This window comes from Papilio xuthus, unplaced genomic scaffold (genome assembly GCF_000836235.2).
Source record: "Papilio xuthus unplaced genomic scaffold, Pxut_1.1 DF827714.1, whole genome shotgun sequence".
Taxonomy (NCBI): domain Eukaryota; kingdom Metazoa; phylum Arthropoda; class Insecta; order Lepidoptera; family Papilionidae; genus Papilio; species Papilio xuthus.
In genome coordinates, this window is record NW_013530935.1 from 4,053,495 (window position 1) to 4,078,584 (window position 25,090).

The 25,090-nt window shown below is 32.6% G+C and overlaps 2 protein-coding genes across 6 annotated transcripts; one reads left to right on the forward strand and one right to left on the reverse strand.

Moving 5' to 3' along the window:
* Positions 1 to 249: 249 nt before the first annotated feature.
* Msh6 (DNA mismatch repair protein Msh6) lies at positions 250 to 10,526 on the forward strand. The gene is made up of 19 exons (XM_013310882.1): positions 250 to 464; positions 544 to 690; positions 971 to 1,088; positions 1,306 to 1,501; positions 1,839 to 1,973; positions 2,445 to 2,580; positions 2,849 to 2,988; positions 3,217 to 3,351; positions 3,759 to 3,948; positions 4,255 to 4,561; positions 4,832 to 4,987; positions 5,373 to 5,619; positions 5,957 to 6,112; positions 6,772 to 6,906; positions 7,197 to 7,418; positions 7,681 to 7,857; positions 8,294 to 8,471; positions 8,856 to 9,007; positions 9,586 to 10,526. The coding sequence occupies exons 1-19, from the start codon at positions 311 to 313 to the stop codon at positions 9,856 to 9,858; spliced, it is 3,354 nt and encodes a 1,117-aa protein (XP_013166336.1). The 5' UTR covers positions 250 to 310; the 3' UTR covers positions 9,859 to 10,526.
* Positions 10,527 to 11,793: 1,267 nt separating this feature from the next.
* Positions 11,794 to 24,819, reverse strand: LOC106116772 (palmitoyltransferase ZDHHC2). Of its 5 annotated transcripts, none has more exons than XM_013310786.1 (9): positions 24,594 to 24,819; positions 24,392 to 24,513; positions 23,490 to 23,596; positions 23,011 to 23,248; positions 21,115 to 21,198; positions 19,087 to 19,225; positions 17,977 to 18,103; positions 16,024 to 16,128; positions 11,795 to 13,268 (listed from the first exon to the last, which is right to left on the reverse strand). In XM_013310786.1, exons 1-9 carry the CDS (start codon positions 24,757 to 24,759, stop codon positions 13,127 to 13,129), a joined length of 1,230 nt encoding a protein of 409 aa, XP_013166240.1. In that variant the 5' UTR covers positions 24,760 to 24,819; the 3' UTR covers positions 11,795 to 13,126. The 5 variants fall into 5 exon arrangements, with proteins under 5 accessions (XP_013166237.1, XP_013166240.1, XP_013166239.1 ...); XM_013310782.1 differs by lacking the exon at positions 11,795 to 13,268 and adding an exon at positions 13,954 to 14,365; XM_013310783.1 differs by lacking the exon at positions 16,024 to 16,128 and having other exon boundaries at positions 11,794 to 13,268.
* Between the last annotated feature and the right edge of the window lie 271 nt (positions 24,820 to 25,090).

A 25,090-nucleotide genomic window follows, 5' to 3' on the forward strand; every position in this document is an offset into this window, starting at 1 on the left:
TGGAACTAGGGAGAATGGGACATTGTGAATACGTTCCTAAAAACAGGAAACAGAAGATGCAAAAGGTGAGTAAATTTAAACAAAAAAAGAAAACCTTTTAGTGCTCGTTTTGAAAAAAATCTTATCAAAGAACAAACAAGGTTATAGTACACCGGAAGCGTACCAAATTCTCAGACCGAATCACTTGGTTTGTCAAGATTTTAATTTGACATGTGTCAACTTCAAAATTAAATTATTTGCGCCAAAACGCATTTTCGGCATCGAGTGGCGGCTTTGTTTTTATTGTTGCTTCCAAGCAATATTTTCGAACATGTCTAAGCGTAATAGTAATAATGTAGGAAATACTCTGTTTAATTATTTTACTAGAACACCTCCTAGCAACAAGAAGTTGAAACCAAGTAATGAATCCAATAACGATTCTTCCACTTCAAAGTTAGACAGTCCGAAATCGTCAAAAGTTGAAAGTATGTATAGTTGCTTCATGTTAAATGCATTTGAGTAAACATTGATGATCATAGTTTCATCATAATTGTTTTTGTAAAGGTAATAAACGTGAAAGACAACCGACACCTCCTGACGTTAACAACACTTTGGACGACAGTGACAAAGATATTCCAGTTTCTTCTAAAAAGAGGAAAAGGATACGTCTAAATCCGGTCGATTCAGATGACTCTGATGCAGAGAACAAAGGTAAGGTAGTATGTACAACATTTGATACCTTACTATCAGAAACTTAAGAAACCAAGGCTTCTTTTATTGGATGGCCAAGTCAAGTTATTTATCTTATATAAGGCAAGCTAATAGTATGGGCTTGATTTTCCCCGTTTATGGGGCTGTCCCAGCGCAGTATACAATTCTAGATGATTTGGGTTTTAAAGGGTTGCATGAGGGTACTGCTCAGCATACAGACGAGCTTGAACAGCCAATATATTTGACACAATGTATATATTCTAAGTGTGATTTATTTCAGAGGTTAAAACACCATCTGAAACAAAAGATACATTGCATAAACGACTGCAGGACAGTTTTAAATATGATCCAAATGAATCACCCAAGAGTAGCAAAGAAAAGAAGGCTTCTGTTAATGGGTAAGATCATACATCTATATATATTATATGGCTATGGTTTCCACAACTCAAAGTCTAGAGCATATTTTGCATGAGGGCAGGTCATAGATCACTCTAGCCAAGTCAGCTCACCAAAGAACTTTAGTAGTATTAAATTTTCTACATAAAAATGTTATCAAAAACACAAATTGTAACCCAGTACATTATTAAAAACCTGTAATAATGTCTTTATCATCAGCAAATCAAAGGCGCAAGCAAAACCAATTGAACAAGAAACAGCAGCTCCAGCAGAAGATGGGGACTGGGTCCACTGTAAGTTAGACTGGCTCAAACCTGAGAAGATTAGAGATGCCAACAAGAGGAGACCAGATCACCCTGATTATGATCCCACAACATTATATGTGCCGCCTGACTTTTATATTACTCAAACCCCAGTAAGCAAAATAATATTTAACTATTTTAACATGGGCTGTCCATGAGCATTAATGAACACATTAATGTTCCTGCTGCTTTTTTGCCCCTTTCTCTTATACAAAAAAAACAAGAAGTTACGAGCAAGTAAAATATTAGAGCAATGGAAATTCATCTTAACCAAAGATACAAAAAACCCATCTATGTTCTTGTTTTGTTCTTATTTTTCTTAATAATCGATCAAATATGGACATTTTTTTTATATCAACAGACTAATGTATTAATTCTGTTGTTTATGAAATCTTAACATGATATTCAATATAGGATATTTTATATTTAAAGATAATTATTATATTTCAGGGACATAAGCAATGGTGGGACATGAAGTCAGCTCATTTTGACTGTGTGTTATTCTTCAAAGTGGGCAAATTCTACGAACTTTATCATATGGATGCAGCTGTTGGGGTCAATGAACTTGGATTCTCATACATGAAGGTATGAATGCCTACTGTTTCATAGTACTGTTGGTTTCCACTGTGGAAAGATATTAATTACGCCCATCTTTCTCTTTATAAAACAAAAGCAATAACAATATTATTTCATACAAGTATTTTGCCAATGGAACCCCATTTTAAGAATTACTATAATAATAGCCATTAGTGTTTAAAAGTCCTAGAATATTTTAGTTCTTATTCTAAACATTTTTTATACATGTCACTGTTTATTCCACCCCCCTAACTTCTTACTAATAATGTAAATGCGAAAGTTTAGATGGATGGACTGATGTATGTTCATATGTCCAACAAATAAACAGATTTCAATGAAATTCGGCACAGATGCAAAACTTCTTCTTCAAATCTGGGCAATCAACACACAGCTAATTTAGTTTTTTTTAATCTATGGAGACGTAGGCGCGGGTTCCTGTTTGTAATTTTACAGGAAACTAAATCACCAATTTCATTTTAGGGTCAATTTGCTCATTCTGGATTCCCGGAAAGTGCATATGGTCGTATGGCATCCACATTAGTATCGAAAGGATACAAAGTGGCGAGAGTCGAGCAAACAGAGACGCCAGAGATGATGCAAGAGAGGTGCAAAAAGTGTAAGTATTAGGAAAATAAGTAAAAAATATTTCACCTCATGTCGAAATTTTATTGAAGAAATTAATTTTGTTGTATGAGATATGACAAATTTATTCCAGCATTTTTTAAAATCTCATAATAATATTCATGCATTCAAATTTAAAAATTCAAATGATAGTAATTGTGCCTGAAATTTTAGTGATGATATTTAGTCACTGTGTGTAATTTCTAATATATTTTTTGAAATATTATAGAACTGTCCTAAATTGACATAAATTTAATTTGCAGTGGGTCAAACAAGTAAAAACGACAAGGTGGTTAGGCGCGAGATCTGCCAAGTATCTGTGCGCGGCGCTCAGGTGTGCGGCTTGCAAGACTCTGGCCCCGCAGACGCCACCGCCGTCTACCTGCTGGCTATCGCTGAAGAGGTATTTATTACAATTACTTTGAAAAAAAATATATAATTACAGTTATTTTTTGACAAATTTGGTGCTTCAAAAGCTGTATGCAATAGTTGAGCCATTCCTAATACATTTATGATTTTACCTTTCATTCCTAGAGAAAAATAACACATGTGTTGTTCTTAGTAACACTAGTTTTTATTTTTGGACACTTTATTTACATTTTTTTTAATGTCTGTCTTCTTTAACTTCTAGGAGTGCAATGGCTGCAGTACATACGGCGTGTGCTTTGTGGACACGTCAATAGGACAGTTCCACCTCGGCCAGTTCCAGGATGACAAGCACAGCTCCAGACTCCTCACCACACTCGCTCACTTCCCACCGGCATTGGTATGATATAGTTATATGTTTGCACAAGTCTGATTTTTTACTAATTTAATATAAAATATTTGACACTAAAGGTCAAATTATACATCTCGTATAATTTAAATGGCATGGTTTATAAAAATAAAATCTTCTTCCTTCAATTTGACAATTTTTTAGGCTCGGAGCCTACTCTAAGTTAGGTGTGATTAGGTCATAGTCAACTCTGACCAAGTCCGGGTGGATTTCTAATATATTAGATTGCATCACGATGTATTTAAATTGAAAGGCACATTAGTTCAGAGCAGGATTCTTACCCGGGACCTGCAAGTTACAAGAAAAGTACTTAACCCCTGACTCACCGAAGCTCTTTTTTTTTCTTAGATATTAAAACTTAATAAACAATTTTCAATAATTCTTTTTCTGTTTAACAGTTAGTATACGATCGAAAACACACGTCAGTTCGTAGTATCAAGTTACTATCAACCCATTGTCATAGTGCACGTCGCGAGCCATTGTCTATGTGGTCACCTGATAAGACTTTAAAAACTCTCTCAGAGAAGTACTACAGGACTAATGCAGATGGAAACTGGCCGGAAGGACTGAAGAGATTCTTACATGAAGGTTAGTCATTATTTTAAAAGCTATCGCCTGCAACTTTATCGCAAAATTGAAAAAAAAAAAAAACTTTATTAGTAGCCGATGAGTTCTTCCAGACTATGTTCTATATGTATATCAAATTTCATCCAGATCCATCCAGTCGTTTTGGAGATATCTTCTAACAAACAATCTTCAATCTATACATCCATACATTCACAATATTAGTAAAATTAAAATATTAGTAAGATAATTTGTAATATAAGAATACACACACACAAACAAATATTTTTATACTAAAAACTAGACATAATTTTTCTTTTTTTATTACAGGCGATGCATTAGGTCTAACTCCAGCTACCGAATGTTATTTAGCCATTAAAGCATTAGGCGGTTGTGTAGCATACCTAAGTCAATGTTTACTTGACATACAAATATTAGACATGGCTCAGTTCAATGAATATTGTCCACCTGACGTTGTAAACATGACCTTAACACCAGAAGATAAGGCTCAAAATCAATGGCGTGGTGGTAATACTATGGTATTAGATGCTGTGACTTTAAGAAATCTGAGAATTGTTAATGATGAAGGATGTTTGTATGATAAATTGAATTTCTGTTCCACTGCTATGGGTAAAAGGTATATATGTTTTTTTTTAAATATTATATGACGTTGTTGGCCGTGCTTATTTATTGTAGTGTTATTTAACTGACACATTATACTAGACTTCATTATCTGTTTTTTTTTTTAAAATTTAACTTTTAAATATTAAACCATCCGGTTAGATCTTAATTAAGTATGTAATAAACTAAATACAATTTGTTGAGGATAATTTAATCGTTTTTTTTTTATTTATTTTTGTTCTGTAGCTATAGTGGTTTGTTTAACCAATTATTTTTTTTATTGCAGACTGCTATACCAATGGGTGTGCTCTCCCAGCTGTAGTCTGTCAGTGATCAAACAACGTCAACAAGCTGTCAAGACATTACTTGACAACCAAGAGCTCTGTCAAGATGCTAAGAATATCCTCACAACTTTACCTGATTTGGAAAGACTACTGGCCAAGTTAGTAGATGTAACAAACTGTAAATTTCAGAGTTTCCACTGCCGAAATAACCAAATAGAAACATTATCTAACTGTGAATTTCAGGTGTGACTTGTAATGCGATATTGGCGATATTTTAATAATATTTTGGCAGTGGGAATCCACGTTAATCTTATTTATAAATGCGAATGTTTAGATGGATGGATGGTTGTATAGATGGAAAAATGTTTGTTAGAATGTATCTCCAGAATGGCTGGATAGATTTCTCTGAAATTTGGCATAGATGTAGAACATAGTCTGGAAGAAAACATAAGTTACTAATTAAGTTTTTTTTAATTCCGCGTGTACATAATAATATTTCTTTATTATAATAGTGATATATCTAATATTTTTTTTAAATTACAGAGTGCATGCTTTGGGTAATTTAAAACGGTCGCAAAACCATCCAGATGGTCGTGCTATCTTCTACGAGGAGAGAACATACTCGAAGCGTAAGGTTCTGGATTTTATCTCAGTATTGCAAGGATTTACAGCGGGTTTGAAACTGAATGAGTTATTTTCTGACACTGAATCGGAGCTATTGAAGAATTTAACACAATTCACACCAGACGGAAAGTTCCCGGACTACAGAGATACCTTGAAATTCTTTAAGGTAAGCTAGAAATTATTCATAATAAACTTATTCAGTATTCTTCTGTATTCATTGAAATTTGGCACACATGTAGAACATCATTTGGAAAAACACATAGACTACTAATTAAGTTATTTTTATCCCGCGCGGACGAATTCGCGGGCGGCAGCTAGTGATCAAGTAAAAACAAAAAGGTCTAAGAATAACTCGTAGCTGACGCCATCTATGTCCAATTTAAAGACAACTGTGTTGTCTAATGTAATTTTCGTTTTTAAAAATATTAAATAGATGTCACTAAAATATATTTTTTCTCAAAGTATTAAGAATTTACTTGTATTATTCTGGTTTTAAAATATAGGAAGCATTTAACCAACAAGAGGCGGAGAAGGAAGGTCGTATTTTGCCGGGACGTGGAGTCGACCAGGAATACGACGCCGCGCTCGCTCAGATACAGCAAATACAAGACGAATTAAAAGAATATCTTGTTGAACAAGAGAAATATTTCAAATGTCGTGTGAGTATAAAATACTACGATTGTCCTTTGTTTATCTTACTAATAACATAATGTTTGGATGGATGGATGTTTGTTAAAAATATCTCCAAAATGGCTAAATGGATCTCAATTAAATTTGGCATAGATATAGAGAATAATATAGAAGGACACATAGGCTACTTATTAAGTTTTTGTTTAATTCCACGCGTACGGAGTTGCAGGAGACAGCTTAGTATAAATATTTTATTAATTTATTATTTGCATTTATAAAAGTTGATTTTAATTTTATATTTTAAATTTAACAAACTAAAAATCCTCTAATATAGAGGAAGTTTGAAAGTAGCGCCAGTGATCGAGAAATTGAGGAGTAAAAGATTAGCGTGGTTTGGACATGTTATGAGGAGGGATGATGATGATATAAGCAAAAAAGTAATGAGATTGAATGTGGATGGCTACAAGGGTAGAGGAAGACCAAAAAAAGTATGGAATGACTGTGTGAAAGAGGATATGCGTAAGAAGGGGGTAGACTCGGATATGACGGCTGATAGAGATGTATGGAGGAGTAGTACATGCTGTGCCGACCCTCGATAGGGATAAGGGCAGGTTGATGATGAAATTTAACAAACTAATATTTTTAATATTTTAAGATCCATCTTTATTTTTTTTATTTAAATTTCCAGTTGAGCTACGTGGGTACGGACAAGAAACGTTACCAGCTAGAAGTGCCACAGAACAGCGCGGCAAAGGCAGGCTCTGAATATCATCTAGAGGGCGCTAGGAAAGGATTCAAGAGGTTTTCCACTGCTGAGACCAAGGTAATTCTACTATATAAAGATTTTTAATCATAATTTTGACAGGAGATACAGTTCTATAGAGTCTCGTTTTGTTTTTAAAATTGTAATTTATTGCTATTTCAAGAAATTAAATAGCGCCATCTCGTGGTACTATTCACTGATAAGTGATGGATGCTCAATAGATGGCGCTGTAGAAACACTAAAAATAAAATTCACACTGTGAGAAAAATACCTAAATAAATTTAATTATGTACACTCGACTCGCCATTAGAAACAGCTTTACATTTACAAATAATTTTGGAATTTTTCAGAACTTCCTCGCCCGTATGATAGCCGCTGAGGATCAGAAGTCGAGCATACTCCGGGACTTAAGCCGGAGGATACTGGAAAAGTTCTCGTCTCACTACACGCAGTGGGAGGCCGCTGTCAACTGCCTTGCAACACTCGACGTACTAATGTCACTCGCGGAGTATGCACGACAACAGACGGGCAATATATGTCTGCCTGATGTCACGTATGATAGTAATACTAAGGTAAAGCATAGTCTGTAATATTTATTTGACCCGGTGGGCATAGGCGACACCAAATACACCGACAAGATGATCTGACCAAGTGAACGTAAGTCTCATTATGAAAGCTCACTAGCGACTTCCTTTCAAGGTCAAATAGTTTCACAAGATGTTTTTTTACAATTTTCTGACATAACTAAACTCTCAATGCCTGTCCAGCTCCGATATCCTTGTTTGATTAGACACAATCATCATTGTGATAAGAACTGCATTTTTTATATTTCAGCCATACATCAAGATAGTGGAAGGTCGTCATCCATGTATACCTATCGTGGATGAGTTCATCCCCAACGACACATCACTAGGGGATGGGGGAAGCCTGTTGCTGCTGACAGGACCAAACATGGGCGGCAAGTCCACACTCATGCGTCAAGTTGGATTGCTTACTGTACTGGCACATCTCGTGAGTAGTGACAGATTTTAATACGGTTTATCGGTTAATATTATAAATGTAAAAGTTAGGATGTTTGTTACTACAAACTTGCGGCCATCTGTGACTTTGTCAGAGCTGAATAAAAAAAATCTTTTATTATTGGAACCTGACCAAGTCCCCTAAAAATCGGTCCAGTCGTTCGGGAGATTATGTGGAACAAACGTGGCCATGCGGATAAACATAGACAATTTTTTTTATTCTCTCGATTTCAAGACATTTTCAGACATTTCAATTTTAATAATATGCATAGATTGCGTTTTGGGCCTTCTTATATTTATTGACTTTAGGTACAAACGTGTCCTACTAAAACATATGCAGAAATAAATATAACTCATTTCCATAGAGATCAGAGAGCAGTAGGCAATGTTACATTAAAAACCTAAGATAATAAACATTTTGTATCCAGGGTAGCTACGTGCTGGCGGAGGAGTGCAGCCTCAGTATAGTGGACCGCATCTTCACGCGGCTGGGCGCGGCAGACGACATCCTGTCAGGGCAGTCCACTTTCCTGCTGGAGATGAACGAGACGGCGGCTATTGTGAAACATGCCACGCAACACTCGCTTGTACTGCTCGATGAGTTGGGTAAGAGAGGCAGACAAAGAGAGATTATAAGCCGAATATAAATTGGTTTTTTTTTTGTATTAAGCCAATTGCCGAATTACAATACTTTACCTATCTTTAATCGGCATATGGTACCATCCATCAAATCTACTCTCCTCCTCATCTTTTTCTTAAAAGAAAAGGGTAGAAGGGAGAGAGGAGTAAAATTAGGTCTCCGGAACACACTCATCAGACTGTCCGCGGAATTATTTCGACTTTGCTGGTGTTTCCCTTTTTTGTCATAAAACATATCTCTCATATGCCTTTGTGTATAAAACATATCGTCATCCCTGACATTATCTTTGACAAAACAGAGATAACAATATGTTTGGCAATGTGACATTTATGATTGTATTCGTTGATAAGGTCGCGGGACGTCAACGTACGACGGTACGGCGATAGCGTGCGCGGTGTGCGCGGCGCTGGCGGAGCGCGGCTGTCGCTGCGTCTTCAGCACGCACTACCACGCCCTCGTGCGCTACGTCGCCGCACTGCCCGGACTTACACTGGGGCATATGGTCAGTAGTACGCCTGTAATCCAGAGGGGTCCTGACACACCTCTCTTGCTTATAGATCAACGCATACATATGCTCCTTGCTTTCGGGAGCGTTTTAATAAGAATATTTACCACTAATGCTCTTAAACCACTGCCACGGAATACAAGTAGCGGTATCGTTGAATAAATCCCTCGGCGATCAAATCACAATTTGAATAGCGGAACTGGACGTTACCCTATTTCAGTCTCCTGATTCGGAGCTACCTCCTCATCAATTTCTAGCCAAATCAGTTCAGCCGTTCTTGACATATTAATAGTGTAACTAACTTCTTACTTAAATAGTTTATTATTTACCATCAGGTCAAACTATTTTATCTCGCTAAATGTTTTCAATTATTAAGTTACCTAGCTGTTGTCCGCGCGGAATTTAAAAAAAAAACATAATTAGTTGCTTTTGTGTTCTTCTAGATATATTCTATATGTATGCCAAATTTCATCGAGATCCGTTCAGTCGTTCTAGAGATACATTCAAACAAACATCCATGCATCTAATGCATTCCCATTTATAATATAAGTAATATAATACTTATTTGTTTCAAGGCCTGCATGGTAGAGACGGAGGAAACAGACACAGATGATATACCAGAAGAAACAATAACATTCTTATACAAATTGACTCCGGGCTCATGCCCCAAGTCATATGGTTTCAACGCAGCCAGACTTGCCGGGATACCTAAAGACATCACACAACGAGCTCAGAGGATATCCAAGAACTTGGAGAAGGAAGCGACATGCGCAAGAGCATTCAGAGATATATTCAAGAATACAGATGCCAGTGGTTTGAGAGAGCTGTTATCATCTTTAACTATTTAAAGGTATGTTTTGATTTTTAAATGCATTGAATACTGTTTATCATAGATCTAACTTATAGACAACTAAATCCGGAGCAAAAAAAGTGAGGCAAAAAACTCTCCGGAGGACTCCAGTTGTATTGTGTTGTAATTTATAATACAAAATGACATTTCGAAAACGTCTCTCCATTGGCAAACTCTAAAGTTAGTTATCTGCCCTGGTGAGCATAAGTCAAAATAAATTATGATGGCTCACTAGCGCCCTCCATGTCAACGTCATAACACTGTCACAAGATCCTTGTCATAGTTTGACCGTCTTTTTCATGCATATGTAGATTATAAATATTTTCTTACAAAACTCACCGCGATAGTAACGCCTCTCACCGGGTCAGATAAACTCGCAGCACTATATCTATGCTCCTTATAATTATGATGATGTGATTTTATTAATCTCTTAAACTAATATTTAATTTTTTTTTTAATTTGTTTATGGTAACGAGTGATTTTATTACTTTCTTTAGATTATAAGGCTTTATGTCAATGGCTAATTCTTAAGAATGGTTATCGGAAATTTTAATACTTACAATAGTAAGGGAAATTCCCTGTTCAACTGTCGATGTGCTTTTACAAAATATTGTTATCTCTCTTTTTTTTTAATGAAACAAAAGAGATGACAATATGTTTCGGTTGTGGACCTACAAATATGTTAAATGTTTCGTTTCTCAATTACTTTAAAAGTATAACATTTTGAAGTTTTTTTTTTGTGATTACTATTAGATTGATAAGTTTGTTAGGAATATTATGATCATTTTGTTTTTTTATTGATTTTTAAGTGTTCGGTTTACTTAAATATTTAGCTTGTTAGTTTCATAAATGTTCCTCGGTTGTAATGTTTTTAATACCACCGTAGTTGAGATTACAGCAGTTAAGGTTTAATTTTAGTACAAACTACAAAATAAAGGTTAAATATCTCTAATTAAAGCATAAATTAAAAAAAAAAACAGTATTGAGCGAGTAAATGTTTTAAATGTCAGTTTTCTTATGAATGCTGTAATTTTATCTCAAAGTCGTCAGAAGGATAATCTTATATGTTATTTTATAATTAATTTTTATTCTGTGATTGTTATCAATTAATGTGATCCGCCATACATACCCACCAATATAAAATAAGTATTAATAAACATTTTATTACAAAAGAACTACTTTATTTCACTATTTCAAACAACATTTATCAAATTCCATTAAATTTGCGTTTCATCGCGTACCTAAATTACAAAATAACGCATAGTCGCTTTTAAAAAATTCAGCACACCTGAAAAAAAAAACTTACAAGCACACACATCAAATAATCATATAAAAATACAAAATAAGTCAACATTAGGAATATCACACATTAAAAATACAGTTTATTGATTAAAAAAATAAAAGGTCTTAGAAAAACAAAAAAAAATTTCGCATGTAACCGTAAAACTAATAAATGCTTCATATGGAATTATTAAGTACATTATTATGTAAAATTTTGATAACACAGTAACCAAGAACTACATATGTTTTGCGAAAATAAAAAAAAATACAATCTGTGTGAAATAAAAACCAAACCAAAAAATACGATTTCATATATAATGAGTTCGTATTTTTTGGTTTAACTTCATAATATCGCCTACTATTAAGTAGCTTCTCAAAATGAATCATTCAAACATAATTAAAGCAATATTGTCAAAAAAATATAATTTTCTTCAGATGTCGAGCCCATTTTTTTATTTATAGATCTCGTTCGCATAAAAATAGAGTTTGTAACACTATTGACTAGGTTCATGTGTTAAAAATAGTATTAGAAAAAAAAATCATCCTTGTTTATTTTTTGAAATCTATACAATTTTTATTATGTAAATATTTAAATTATCTTTATTTTATTTATATTTATAGTGAACGCAAAAAAGGCAATTCATATTTTACAATAAATAAATTAATAGAATTATTATATGAAATAAAACGTAAAATAAATTTAGTAATTTGGAATTGTGTTTATAGTTAGGACAATCTTAGGCTCTTTGTACACGAGGTAACGTAAATCGTCGAAACTAATATCGTAAAGTTGAATAGCAAGTATCGCCGCAACTCGCAATGCATACATATAATGTGTACGAGTCGTCTTTACTAAATGTCAACTGTATTGATTTACTCCGCTGTCTTGAAAATTTCAGCAATTTTACAACAACATTGACTAACAGGTAGCGAGCCATTAGCTTTGAGACGAAATTAAAAAAACTAAATGTCAACGCTGGCCTATGTAAGAACCTTTGTTTTATTGTATTGCGTCAGTTAAGCAACAAAGCCACAGAGTTGCGAAGATTTACGTATCCTTAAGTACGAAGGGCCTTAAGTTGAATTTCACTGCCGTAAGGCTTGTATTAGCATAGCATATATTGCTGTCTCTTGTTTTGCAAAGGGAATGTGCGGGATGACAATATGTTAATACAAGTGTCACTGCAATCGACATACAGTTATACATATAAAATATACTACTTACATACATCCAATATGTTTTAACATACATTATACTATTACGAATATTTTAGACTTAATTTAGCATCCTTAAAGACTGTTACACTAATTTATCTTTTATAAATGTAAGTATCAAAAAAATGATCAGCAAACGTAGTACATTCCATTATGTGTTTTCACATTTGACTTATAATTTATATGAAAAAACGAAAGGAATAAAACATTAGATATAGAAGCAAATGCAATAAAATTTTGCCTTTCTTCTAAACACATATAACTGAAAATATTTCTTATATTCACGGAGCAAATCTTATAAATGTAAATTAATTTTGCCTAATAATTTCCTGTACGTGTTTGCCATAAAAGAATATGTATGTAATTCTTTAATATACTACCCATCTCATTATCTTGTACTTCAGATTTATTTAGTATATTTTAAGACGCTATTATATCTGAGTTAAACAAATATTTTAAGTCACATTGCATTTCTGTAATAACCAGAATTTAAGTAGATCACGGATAACGTCGTAGTAATTCCTCAAAAGTAGAGATAAGCAGAGTTAGCTTTTAGTCTCTTAAAAACTAAATTACACCAACGTTAATGGCTGTTCTAGAAAATTCTAAAAGTAGATGAAATATGTACACCGACAATCGAATTCCAAAAAAGCATCCCATATAATTCGCCAATTATGACGAAAAATGTATAAGCATATAAAAAGCTACAAAGACATGATCTTAGTATTACCCATCTTTATTCGTAACCTTTGCGTTGATGATGGCAGCTCTCAGAGTTCGTCGTACGATGAGCTTTCGCGTTCGTCGAAGGGTCGCGCGCGCTCGCCCCAGCGGTCCCACCTCTCTGAGCTCAGTAGGGATTCCGTGTCTTCGTCAGGTTGAGGAAGGGGATATATGATCCCGTCTCCATAGCTATATGTCACCAAAGTACAATCGACTTACAAAATCTATGATTCGTATTTAATGCACTATTATAAAATTGTCTGTGGTTACCAAGTCTATTCGTGCGTGTTTGATGCACTAGTTAAAAATGTCTGTGGTTTTGTGTTGCTATAACTAGGTGATTTTTTTATATGGTAACACAAGTGAATGTTGCATGTGCCTTTTATGAAATCTTACAAAAAAGCAAACGTGTTAACTTCGTAATGTTTATTTTAAAAATATTGTGTGTATATTTAATTTTTAAATAAATGGATGTAAAATATGGTGTTAAAATTTGGTCTTATACATAAAGTTTAACATGGAGAGAGTTTGTTGGACTAATCGTCTCAAAATTACTATTGTAACTTTAGTCAACTAACCGTTGATCAATTAATGCATTCTAATGCGTCTCGAAGATTTATTTTCTTTGTATCCGGTAGCTATGACATTTAGGATTGGTACATATGTAGTGTACATAATAAAATTGAATATATGGGGATACATAAGTTAGTACAAAATAAATACATAATAGATTGCTTTTTCATGAAAAAAACATAAAAAAAGGATACGATGCATAGAAAATATTTTTTTTTTAATATATCAAAATATTTGTAGAATATAATTTCTACATTCTACTGTACATTTTCTAAACTCATTCCTAACAGATATTTTATTTGAATGATGAATGTTCAGGGTTACATGTCGAAAAGTGACGTCAGGTTGAATATGACATTACAGCTCTTCTATACATACCAGACTACTACGTAACTATACGCGAATAGGCTAAACGTAAATTAGCATGCAAAACGACGCTAGAAATCTCTCGATATCCGAATAAACCAGACTAAAAAAGAAGTGAATGACTTAAAATTTTGAAATCGAAACTCCAGACGTGTGATTTTGGTGCCAATGAATGAAAAGCATTGTTTTTAGGTTAGAAATTTTTTTATTTAATAATTTTTGATAATTAAAAAGTATTGTAATTATAAAATTGGTCATTATGATTACACCCTTATACTATTTGCGGGGCGGTGCGCGCCCTTCGGGGGCAAAGTCTCCACCGCTCAGTCTCGTGGCCGCCCTCAATGCTAAAATGTTAACAAAACTATGATCTCAATACGCCCCATATTTGTTATAAAGGAAATTTTGATTTATGAGATATGTCGCCTTTTCAAAAAAGCGCCGTAATACAAAATGACTAATCATATAAGAGTTACAAATTTGTCAAAGATTGCAGATTCGATTATTATTTAACTAATTTAACTTTTGCGCGTTACTAAATATGTTAAACATTTGTAATTATATTTAATGCTGTTAGCCGTTTTTACATTACGACGATTTTTAATCAAACGCGACAAATAAATATCAAGCTAATTATAAAGCTGTTATGAAGATCGCTTGTGTCGACAATTTTAATTTCCGATATAAACGAAATAAAAAGAATCAACAAAAACAATTTGAATAAAATAAAATATTAAAAATATATAACAGAAGCGTCTTCATAAAAATTTATATACAAATAATAAAGAGAAAGACTGAGTGCATGGAAGGCGAAAATGTAAAAAAAATCTATAATATTTTACATAAATAAGGTAAAATGTAAAAGTACCCTCAGCTGCTTGATATAATTTTAATTTAGTTAAGGCTAAATATTTTTATTTAAAGATATTATGTAATCAAAAATATACTATTACTATAGCTTTTATATAGTAATTGGTAAAGTGACATTGTACCAACTGAGAGTGATAATTAAATCGCAAGCCTTATGACTGCATAATTTATACCACACAACCTCCTCATAAGAATAGAATAATTTATTATAGCATTGCCATTTGCTTGCTACTGCATGGCAAATCAATATAAAAATCTAATCTAAAGGCTAAGCGTTGTTGCGCTTGACATTAAAGCGCAGTGTCGCCAAGGTGAACAAAGCATTTGTTGCCACTGTTAAAAAAATAAATAAAAGAAACGAAACAATTCAACAAAAAGTTTATTTCGCACAAAATCATACTTACAAATTATGAACAGAGAATTGTCTAGCTTCAGTCTTGTGTGTTGTATATAGCTCGTAAATAAATAAATGCGTACAAAAGCGAACCTCATAATATAATTAATTATTATAAAAAAATATGTTCATATTAAATTTTATTACTATATAAATATGACGTCTGACACTCACACAACTTGAGGATTTAGCCATTAATTTGAAAATTAAATTATATAAAAAAAATTGGTTAATTTTAAAATATGTCAACGATTTCTACACACTAGAAATATCAAAGTTATTAAAAATTCAAAGACATATTATATTATGCGATAAATTTTCTATTCTTAGACAACAACGTAAGTTAAAGCATTTATTCGATTATGATTTTATTCTCCTATCAACATAAATTCGAGTTTAATCAAACGTTAATCATGTGAAAAACAATTTATTATTATAATTTAAATTTCTACCTAATTGGTAACTGGCACAGTAATGAAGAGTTAAAAAAGTAATAACATGCATTCGTAAAAAGGAATGTTTAAATCATAACTGAAATACAACAATAGTTTGGCACTATTATAATTTAACTATAACAAACTAAAAAAAAACTTATATTTATAAATTTTGAGGGTGGTTTCAAATCCTTTAGGACTCTAAAATTTGACCTAGAGGGTGTGTAAAAATCTATGTGTAGTAAAGGGGCGTGGTCCTCAAGGTATGTGGGCGTCGATCGTGTGCGGGCAATGGCTTAGTTCTGACCTGGAGCGAGTGGTACCCATGGATTCGTAGCCATGGGCGTCTTGCGGCGCGAACGTCTGCAGCTGGTGCTCGCGGCGCACGGGGAATTCGCACCCGTCGCCATTGCTGACAAAACCATCACCGAATGATCTTAACACCTTCATTGCCAACTACTCGACCGATACGTGTGAACTCGACGTTTTATTGAATAAAATTAGTCTATTTTGCTGCCATTTCCTTATCTGTGACGCCTTTAACTTAAACTTAAAATCAGACACTTGTGGGTAACCTCAGTATCCACCGCCTTTGTAATCGGAAATACAACGTCTCATTGCCTAAGTATACCTAACTGGTTACTTAAAAGTAAATTTTGTAAAGATTCAACACTGACTTGGCAATGAACGTGTTAACTGCCTACGCGAAATGGCGGCAAACGCGCGTATTATTATGTCATATATTACGTTAAAGAAAACCTATAGCTACGGCAGTATTTGGGAGGCACAATCTTCAAATAACTGACGAACAGTTAAATATAATAATATGGCATCAGAAAATATATTATTTTTAGTAATTAATGATCTTTTAGTAATTAATATATTGCTACAAGTTACATGTTTGGTTTAGTGTTAGTTGTTAGTGTTAGAGAACAAAATCAAATGTTTCAACATTAAAAAAGCATTGGTACGGTGTTACTGTGTTGTTTAACTCTCTTGTGCGTGTAATAAGCGTGCACAAACACATGAGTTTCGCGGATTGCGATTAGTTCATGACGATGAATTCTACCTAATCGACATTAACGGAGGGACGAAGTTATCAATGTTCATTAGGTCTCTTTAGGTTAATTTCATGAGTTACATTGTATCTACATGCCACTATGATGCTATCATATCTGTTGTCGTATTATCGTGCACGAGCAGTATTCAATGAATTCTATTCATTTTTGTTTGTATAAGTAATAGATTAAAATTTATAAAAAATATATAATTATATTTAGTGTAGACTACCATTACAATTTGTTATCGAGCGCCAAGCAAAATCCTATTCATGTTAAAACATCCATACATTAATCTAAAAGGAATTATAAAAACAATATAAATATAAACCATAAATATATATGCAAATGATTAGTCGAAGATAACGATTATTAAAATCTAGAGTTTCTAAAATCAATCACTAATAACTCTTTTAGTTTGAATCTAGATCAATTTGAAAAATCCGAAGGTATTGTTAAGTCAAACGCAATAAGGTGTCATGTTAGAATAATGTCATTCACTTCTTTTTCGCGACGTTAGTTGACATGCGTCAGGAAAACTTTCATTGTATTAAAACTAGCTAAAAAAACGGATACACGCATTTATCCAAACATGTAACGCATGCGGGTTTAGGGTTACACTGGGGAGAAGAAATTAATGACGTCGAAATCGATTTGTCAATTACGAATCCCATTGTGGTAAAAAATTTAATTTTATTCAAAAAGTACACTGTGGGTAGTTTGAAATAACATGAAAACGTTAAATTTGAATAAATTTGTCTTCGCTTTTGACATATCGAACGCTACACAACGTAAAAAATATAAAAGTGAAACTTAGGCACACGAATGATGAAACACCCCAATACACGTAATACATGCCCACAAAATTATACTTTTTATATGACATTTGTATGTAATAAGTATTTCAATTGGTGAAGGAACTATAAGGGGAAAAATTCTTAAACTCTAACTAAACCTAATAACCAACAAAGGAGAAGTTAAAACTACTTTTGTATTTTTGTGGGTATTTTTGATTTCTACACAGTATTATTTTCAGATAATTTTAATTTTAGTGACTCATATACCCCTTTTTGCTTTGCAAATGTCATCCATAGCTGCTTCAATGTTTTTATAAAGACGGTCATTGTAGTCAATAAGACAAGGGTTTATTAATTGTACAGATAAAATAAAAGAAAATGAATAATTAAAAAAGCTCTCTTTACCTTGTGAAGACAGGCAACATCCAGAGATTCGGACTATTCCCGAATACCTCTTTAAAATTGTTGAAAGCGCCAAGGGAGAAGCCATTCTTGTCAGCGCCCCCTCTGAACATTGGGGCTCGGAACGCTTCTGTAAGGTTTCAAACATATTTTGTATAACATATTTTTTAAATTTCTTTTATTGATTGACCCACAATCAAATTATTAGTGAAAATGATCATATTAACTAAAATATTACATGATTTCTATCAAATAAAATATCTAAGGTGTTTTTACCTACTTTTATAAAACTGTTTACGTATCATAATAACTAAGTTTAAGAAAATATAAATGTCAAGAACAAAACTAATACAATTTTTCTCGATATTTCATTATGTGACCACATTTACCATCAATCATTGCGGTAATAAAATTGCTTATAATCTTTCTAGACGGACGATCTCGTCCGAGCCGAGCTAATAGCACATCTGAAATTAAAATCGAAATTTCGATTATCTTTTAATATTTTTTTTCTTATATTTTTTATTCAGATTGCAGTAAATACAGTCACATCACTAAACGCTAGATTATAAGAATCGAAATACATAATGATGTAGAATATTTACGATTTTATAATTAAAACCTCATTTTTGCGACCAAGCCATACACGATATACTATACAGTAATTGCTCTCGATGAACTCTCTTACATTTGCCTAAATACGGATATTTTCTATGCATTTAAAACTATACGTATTTAAACGAAAAGTTAACTTTAAAATGTCACCATTAGAAATAAATAACGTACTAAAAGTGTGAATTGCTTCCGTTCCATATTTGGAATTGTCTAAAAAGTCAATTTATACAAAAACCATCTAACTGTAGAAGTCAAGGTCACCACTGAAGCGAATATAAACAAGTGGCTATTGCGCAAGAATTAATTCTTTATTTACATCTAAATATCTGGTTACGTCAACAAGCAGATTCTAAACTTAATCACATAGAGAATACGACAAGTACAAGAAAACTCGAACACGTATAAAAAGTAAAAAATAACGCATAAACACTTTGAAATAATGGAGATGTCAAAAACATACAAGTTACAACGTAAAACATAGTAAGAACGCAAACTTACCTAAGGTGGTCCTATTATGTGCTACTAAATAGCAGTGGTATCCGAAGAGCGATCCTAGCGTGGTCGCGAACATGAGGGCCACGAAGAACGCGAACACCACATGGTATCGACCAGAGCTAGCCGATGTACCGAAGTCGCCCTAAAGTAACAAAAATATATAACAAAAACAATAATTCATTTGATAAACCAATCATTTCAACCGATTGTACCCTATGGGCTCCGGAGGAAAATAAAGAATGTAACATCATTGTTTGCCTACAATATATTAATTTTATTATGTACAAATTATATTATGACATCAAATTTTCAGGATTAACCATGAAGAGTTTTTGGTCAAGCCTTTAAAATGATAAATGGATTTAATAATAGACTTTATTATAATAGATTTCATTATTAAAAATTACAACGTCATCTTTGTTATAAGGATAAAAGTGTTTATTTCAAACAATTTAAGTGTAAAAAGGGAAAGTATAATACGCGCTTTCTCAAACATAATATTCATTCTTCGGTCATTGCGAACCGTCTCTATGTTCTACTTGTAAATCTAGAAATCTCTTCAGCCTTGCAAATAGATATTCAATGATTAACATGAGGTGACCTGTTTGACCATTTGTCCTCATAAGAAAACATAATTCAGATTTGGCTGACGCAATGTCTGAGGGACTGAAAGACGCATGCAAAGTAAACATGCTAATATCGTTCGATATTGCATGAAATATGAATTACAAATGAGGGTCAGGCAGGCATACACGTGAATTATCTTCTGTATTCGATCAACAACATCCGTTCTAGATAACTAAATGGGAGATATTATTCTTAAGGAAAAAGATTGTCCATGTATTGTCATGCTAACTTTGCAGAACACAAAATTGCAGAAGATGCTGCGCAAAACAAAACTTTAGTGAAACGAAGGTATAGCGAGAGCGTGACACAATACGGGTGCGAAACAAGATTGTCTTTGTCGATATCTATTAAGATAAAAGAAGAGAAGAAGGCTGGTAACTAAACGTAGTATAATATAGAACAAAGGCAACTAAAATTTTAGAAAACGTGGGGTTAACTATTACGGATTTATAAATTATGAATGGATTAACGAACGATATTTTTCATAAACTCTTATCTATTCCTACATAACATAACTTCTAATCTACTACGTTTATCTAATCTCTTTTATTACTATTTTTTACGCAAGATATAGGAAAACTAAAACTGAGGTTCGATGTTTTGCCGCTTTTTATTCGTAGTTAAAACTCTAAGCGAAGTGTAAAAACTTAATAGATATGTCACTAAAGGGAATAGAATTTATGTGTTGAAAAACTAATGAAATCAATTTATTTTGTACAGCCAAATATCTACATGAAACTTTTCTAAAGTTGTACGCAATGTTGCTAGTCACAAATAATGCAGAACGGAAATAAATACAACATGCAAAGATTATGAAGATCAAAGATCAATAAATATAGCATTGTTATCAGTTTTCGATAAAATACCGCTATAAAGTAACAAGAATGTTTCAATAGGTCTATCTTGAATTAAACTAATATGACAAAAAGAAAGAATTCAAACCAGCTACACTCAGAAACAAATAAACAGATCTAGAGTTATTTTGCATAGCTCAATTAAAATTAACAAATGTAAAATTTTACTACAGATTTACGGCCAATTATTATAAAATCTTTACTTCAAATAAATTTAAACACATAATGAAATATACTTCATCAATAAGATCAACGTTGAACAGAAGATAAACGAACGTAAATGAATGAAAAAAAATTATGTAACTAATTTTAAGACTTTAAGGAAAAAAAGCTTATACCATATATTTAATACGCGATAAAAAGTTTACTAAAAGTATAAACGTTTTTAAGAAAAATGATTTTATGTCAATGTTTACAATGAAACACGTTATCTACTGTGACTAATTAATTAATGATAAAAATGACCCGAACTAATTGTATACAACTTAATTATCGCTAAAGCACAACTCTATAGTATATACAAAGTGTGAGAAAAAAAAAGATTGGTTACGGTAATCATGTCCATGCAAGGTTTAGTATATGTGCCATTCTCAATCAAACGATCGCAGTGGGCATGCTTGTATTTCTGATACATCTGTGGACAGTTGCGACACATCATTTTAACATAGGGGATGCATGAGAGGGCGAACGCGGGCGGTGTAGCGGAAATTAAAAAAAACATTTTACATCCGAACAAACTTATTAGCCGTTGGTTTCTGAGACCAAAATCTCTGTATAAAACATATCGTCATTCCTGCCATTATCTTTGATAAAACAGAGATTTAAACGGAGACTTTGGTCTCAGAAACCCATGGTAATTGTGTTATAATACTAATTGACTCGAACGAATATAGTTAAAATGTAGCACACGATATTTTTGTCTATGGCGCTACAATTTCCTGCACTTTCACCCACGTACGCAATTTCTCTGTACACACACATAGATAAATAGTCCGACAGCCTCGATTCGTCGGTATTAGCAGGGGATTTGGGAATGTTTTTCCTATATACTATAAAGTCGTGAGCTAACTTTAAAAAAAACTTGCAACTAAGAATTAATTCCCATCGTATCTCTAAAAAAACACGTACGTCTACAATATCAAATCAATATCATGCATCAAGTTTTCTTATAGCCTGGATTCAAGTGTCTACCGAATGCATATAAAACAGTACTTAAATTGCAAATAACATTGTTTGCGACATAAGGCGCGGTCTGAAGCCGTTATACACAATTTTTTATGCTAAATCCGATATATCTTTTCAAGGGTTCAGTAGCATTATTTTAAGCTGGGCTAAGACTATGGCACATATCAAAATCAGACCTCTATTTTTAGATATAAAAAATGGTATAGTTCTATATTTTTTAGAGTTTAGATTGTCAAATTGTATTGACTTTATGGGATATTTATGTGTTCAGATATCCACAGTAAGGAAGTCTGCTTCACTCTAGTATTGCGATTTATGGAGCACTTTATATGTTTCATAACATAGTTATAAAACTATGTAATGTGTAAATATATGCTTATATTACGCAAGCTTATGTATGCGAAACGTTAAAACCATAAACAACGCACTTTACAATGAAGAAGAAATTTACTTGTCTCATACAAATTCCAATCACCAATATTTCATGAACATGGGATTTGTTTGTTTATTGGATAAACTTGGATTCTCAATATGTATAGAAATTGATGTGAGCCCCTTAAAATGTTTGGATCCTGGGCTATTTGAAACAAAGTTCTTATATAATTTTTACAAGAACTACATTTTATGAAAAAATTCAAACTATCACATTATTATTGTGCTTCCTTAGATGTATTCCAACGAGATTGATGAACATTAAATTAATTAATTATATTAAATTATGAAATTTAATGCTTGCTTCGCTAATATTGTGTACACATACACAAGATAAAATTAGGTTTCAAGCAATGTTTGATATAATCCATTCAGCATACAAATGAAAATTTATATAGTATTATATTAAAGTAAAAATAATGATTAATAATGATTGGTTAAAACAATGATATCATCAGAGTGATTGTTATCAGAACCTTGTCACAGTTTGTCTTGACTATGACGTCACGCATCTGTAGTAGTAGAAATCTGTAGATTTCATGGTTATGTTTATAGTTTGATTAAACCTAATTTAAAATCTTCACAATTTAAATTACCATAGCATATTGTGTAGGAAGAAATTTAGCGAAGCTTAATTTAATGTCTTGTAAAAAATTGCAACATCTAATTTTGAGGTGAATACATAAATGTATTATTTTCTGCACAACAATTGTCAGGTTATCTACATTTTAAAGACAAAACAATCATTCGCAATTCTAAATATACTATCATGCAAAACAACAGAAGTTATAAAAAAAAGTTTAAAGATAGTAAGATTCAAGTGGTCTACCTTCCAGAACTTAATGAAGTAAGGCAGGCACGTTGACATGATGAATAGACAGTAGATAAGAGCATAACCGAGGAAGAGCATGAAGAACTTGTAATTGTGGAAGCAGACACAGTTGTTGACCCACGGGCAGTGGTGGTCCATCTTGAGAACGCAGCGAGCACAGATGCTGCAGTGGTGCGCGCGGTCCGGTTTCACCAGCACGCAACGGTTGCAGTAACGTACCGAGCCTGACATCGTTCTACAAGTAGACCAATATGTTGTCACTGCCATATATATATATATATATTGTGACACCAACACAAGTTAGCGAACATAAACATTGATATCCAACTTTACACTTGGAAATATAATTGTGCCTTGCACATGTTCACTCAAAATGCCGTAAAATCCTACCTATTATTCATTTGATCTACTACTTCCTTACAATTGAACTATACATGGCTTAATGAAATTAAAGACTAGAAATATTGTTTGATTACCTTGTAAGTACAGGTAGATCTTTGGCAAAATTATCTAATATTGTCCTTTGAGCATCTTCTGATTCAGCACTAAGCAATTTGTCCAATTCTTCACCAGGTAATTTGTACTGAAAATTATATAATATATCAATTGATAGTCAAAAAATACATAAATTTGTAAGTATTTAAAACTAGCTAAACTACTAAATCTATGCCAAATTTGAGCAAAATCCCTTTAGTAGTTGTAAATACATTCTAACAAACATCTTCCATCCATCCATTTATACTTTCGCATTTATACTGTTAATAAGATAAATAATCCACTACAATGACTTGAAAATAATAAAATAGGTAAGAAATAAGTTGAAAATAAATAAAATATATATAAAATAAATTAAAGGAGATATACCACACAATGTGCAAATGAACAATTAAAAAAATGTCAATTGTTGATTGTTGTACTGTTATGACAATAAATAAATGATAATGCCTTTTTATGTAATAAGAAAGTATGTAAATGACCACAAATGAGGTAATGTAATCATAATGCTTGGTATTCAAGTTAAAATTAAATTAATTTATGAAGCTGAAGATTGGTAATTTTTAAATTGATAATAAGATCAAAACAGTATACACTTTCTATAAAAAACTACACCATCTAAACAAAACAGGTTAAATCTTTTACAACACAAAAGAATATTGATTACAACTGGCTAGAAATTTAGTAGCACTTTAACAGCAACTTAGTCTAGGTTTAAAAATAAAATGTAAATATGACTATATAAATCACAAGCAATTATTCAGGTCATGGATACACATTGTTACTATTTGTTAACTGAGGATTTACTGACAAAGGATAATTTCATTTTGTAGCAAAAAAAAAATTAAATAGGTGTGTTTGTGGGTTAAAAAATTATACTCACTTTTTCGGGAATCTGTTTTATATCTGCAAAAATCGTCCGCCAATACGACCAGCAAAACATTATCAAAAGAATGTGATAAACTAGCAGATATATAGTTTTTTGAACGGTACTTTCAAGTGTAACTGAAAAATAAAATTATATTGAAATTTAACAAAATAATATAAAGTTATCTTCAATTATTATTAGTGGATAAATTACTTACAAATGCACAATTGGATAACGTAGGCATAGTAAGACCAAGATATGATCGACACTACCAAAATTACAGGGAGCCACTTAAAAGCTCTCCAACACCACATGTTGCAAGTCCTGCAACATCCAAAAGATCTTGGGGATGACAACCTGTTATTATGAACGGATGAAGCCATTAATGCCAATTTATTATGAAAATATCCATTATTCAACTCGTACGAAAATGACAATCTCAAAATGAAAGTTACCAATAGTGTTACAAGCTTCAAAATTTTATTTGTGAAAATCTATTTAAAAAAAAGTTTTATTTTAAACATTTATTTAACTACGACAAAATTAGCAAATATATTTCAACAAGGCGAAAAAAAACATGTGGTATGTTATATGAATGGTTTCAAAAAGAACAATAAAGTGTTAAAAAAGTCGAACCAAGTCTTTTCACCATCGATACTTTTACATAATCTGTCATTTCTAAACAAAACCAAATGTCAAGCAAAAACTATTTAG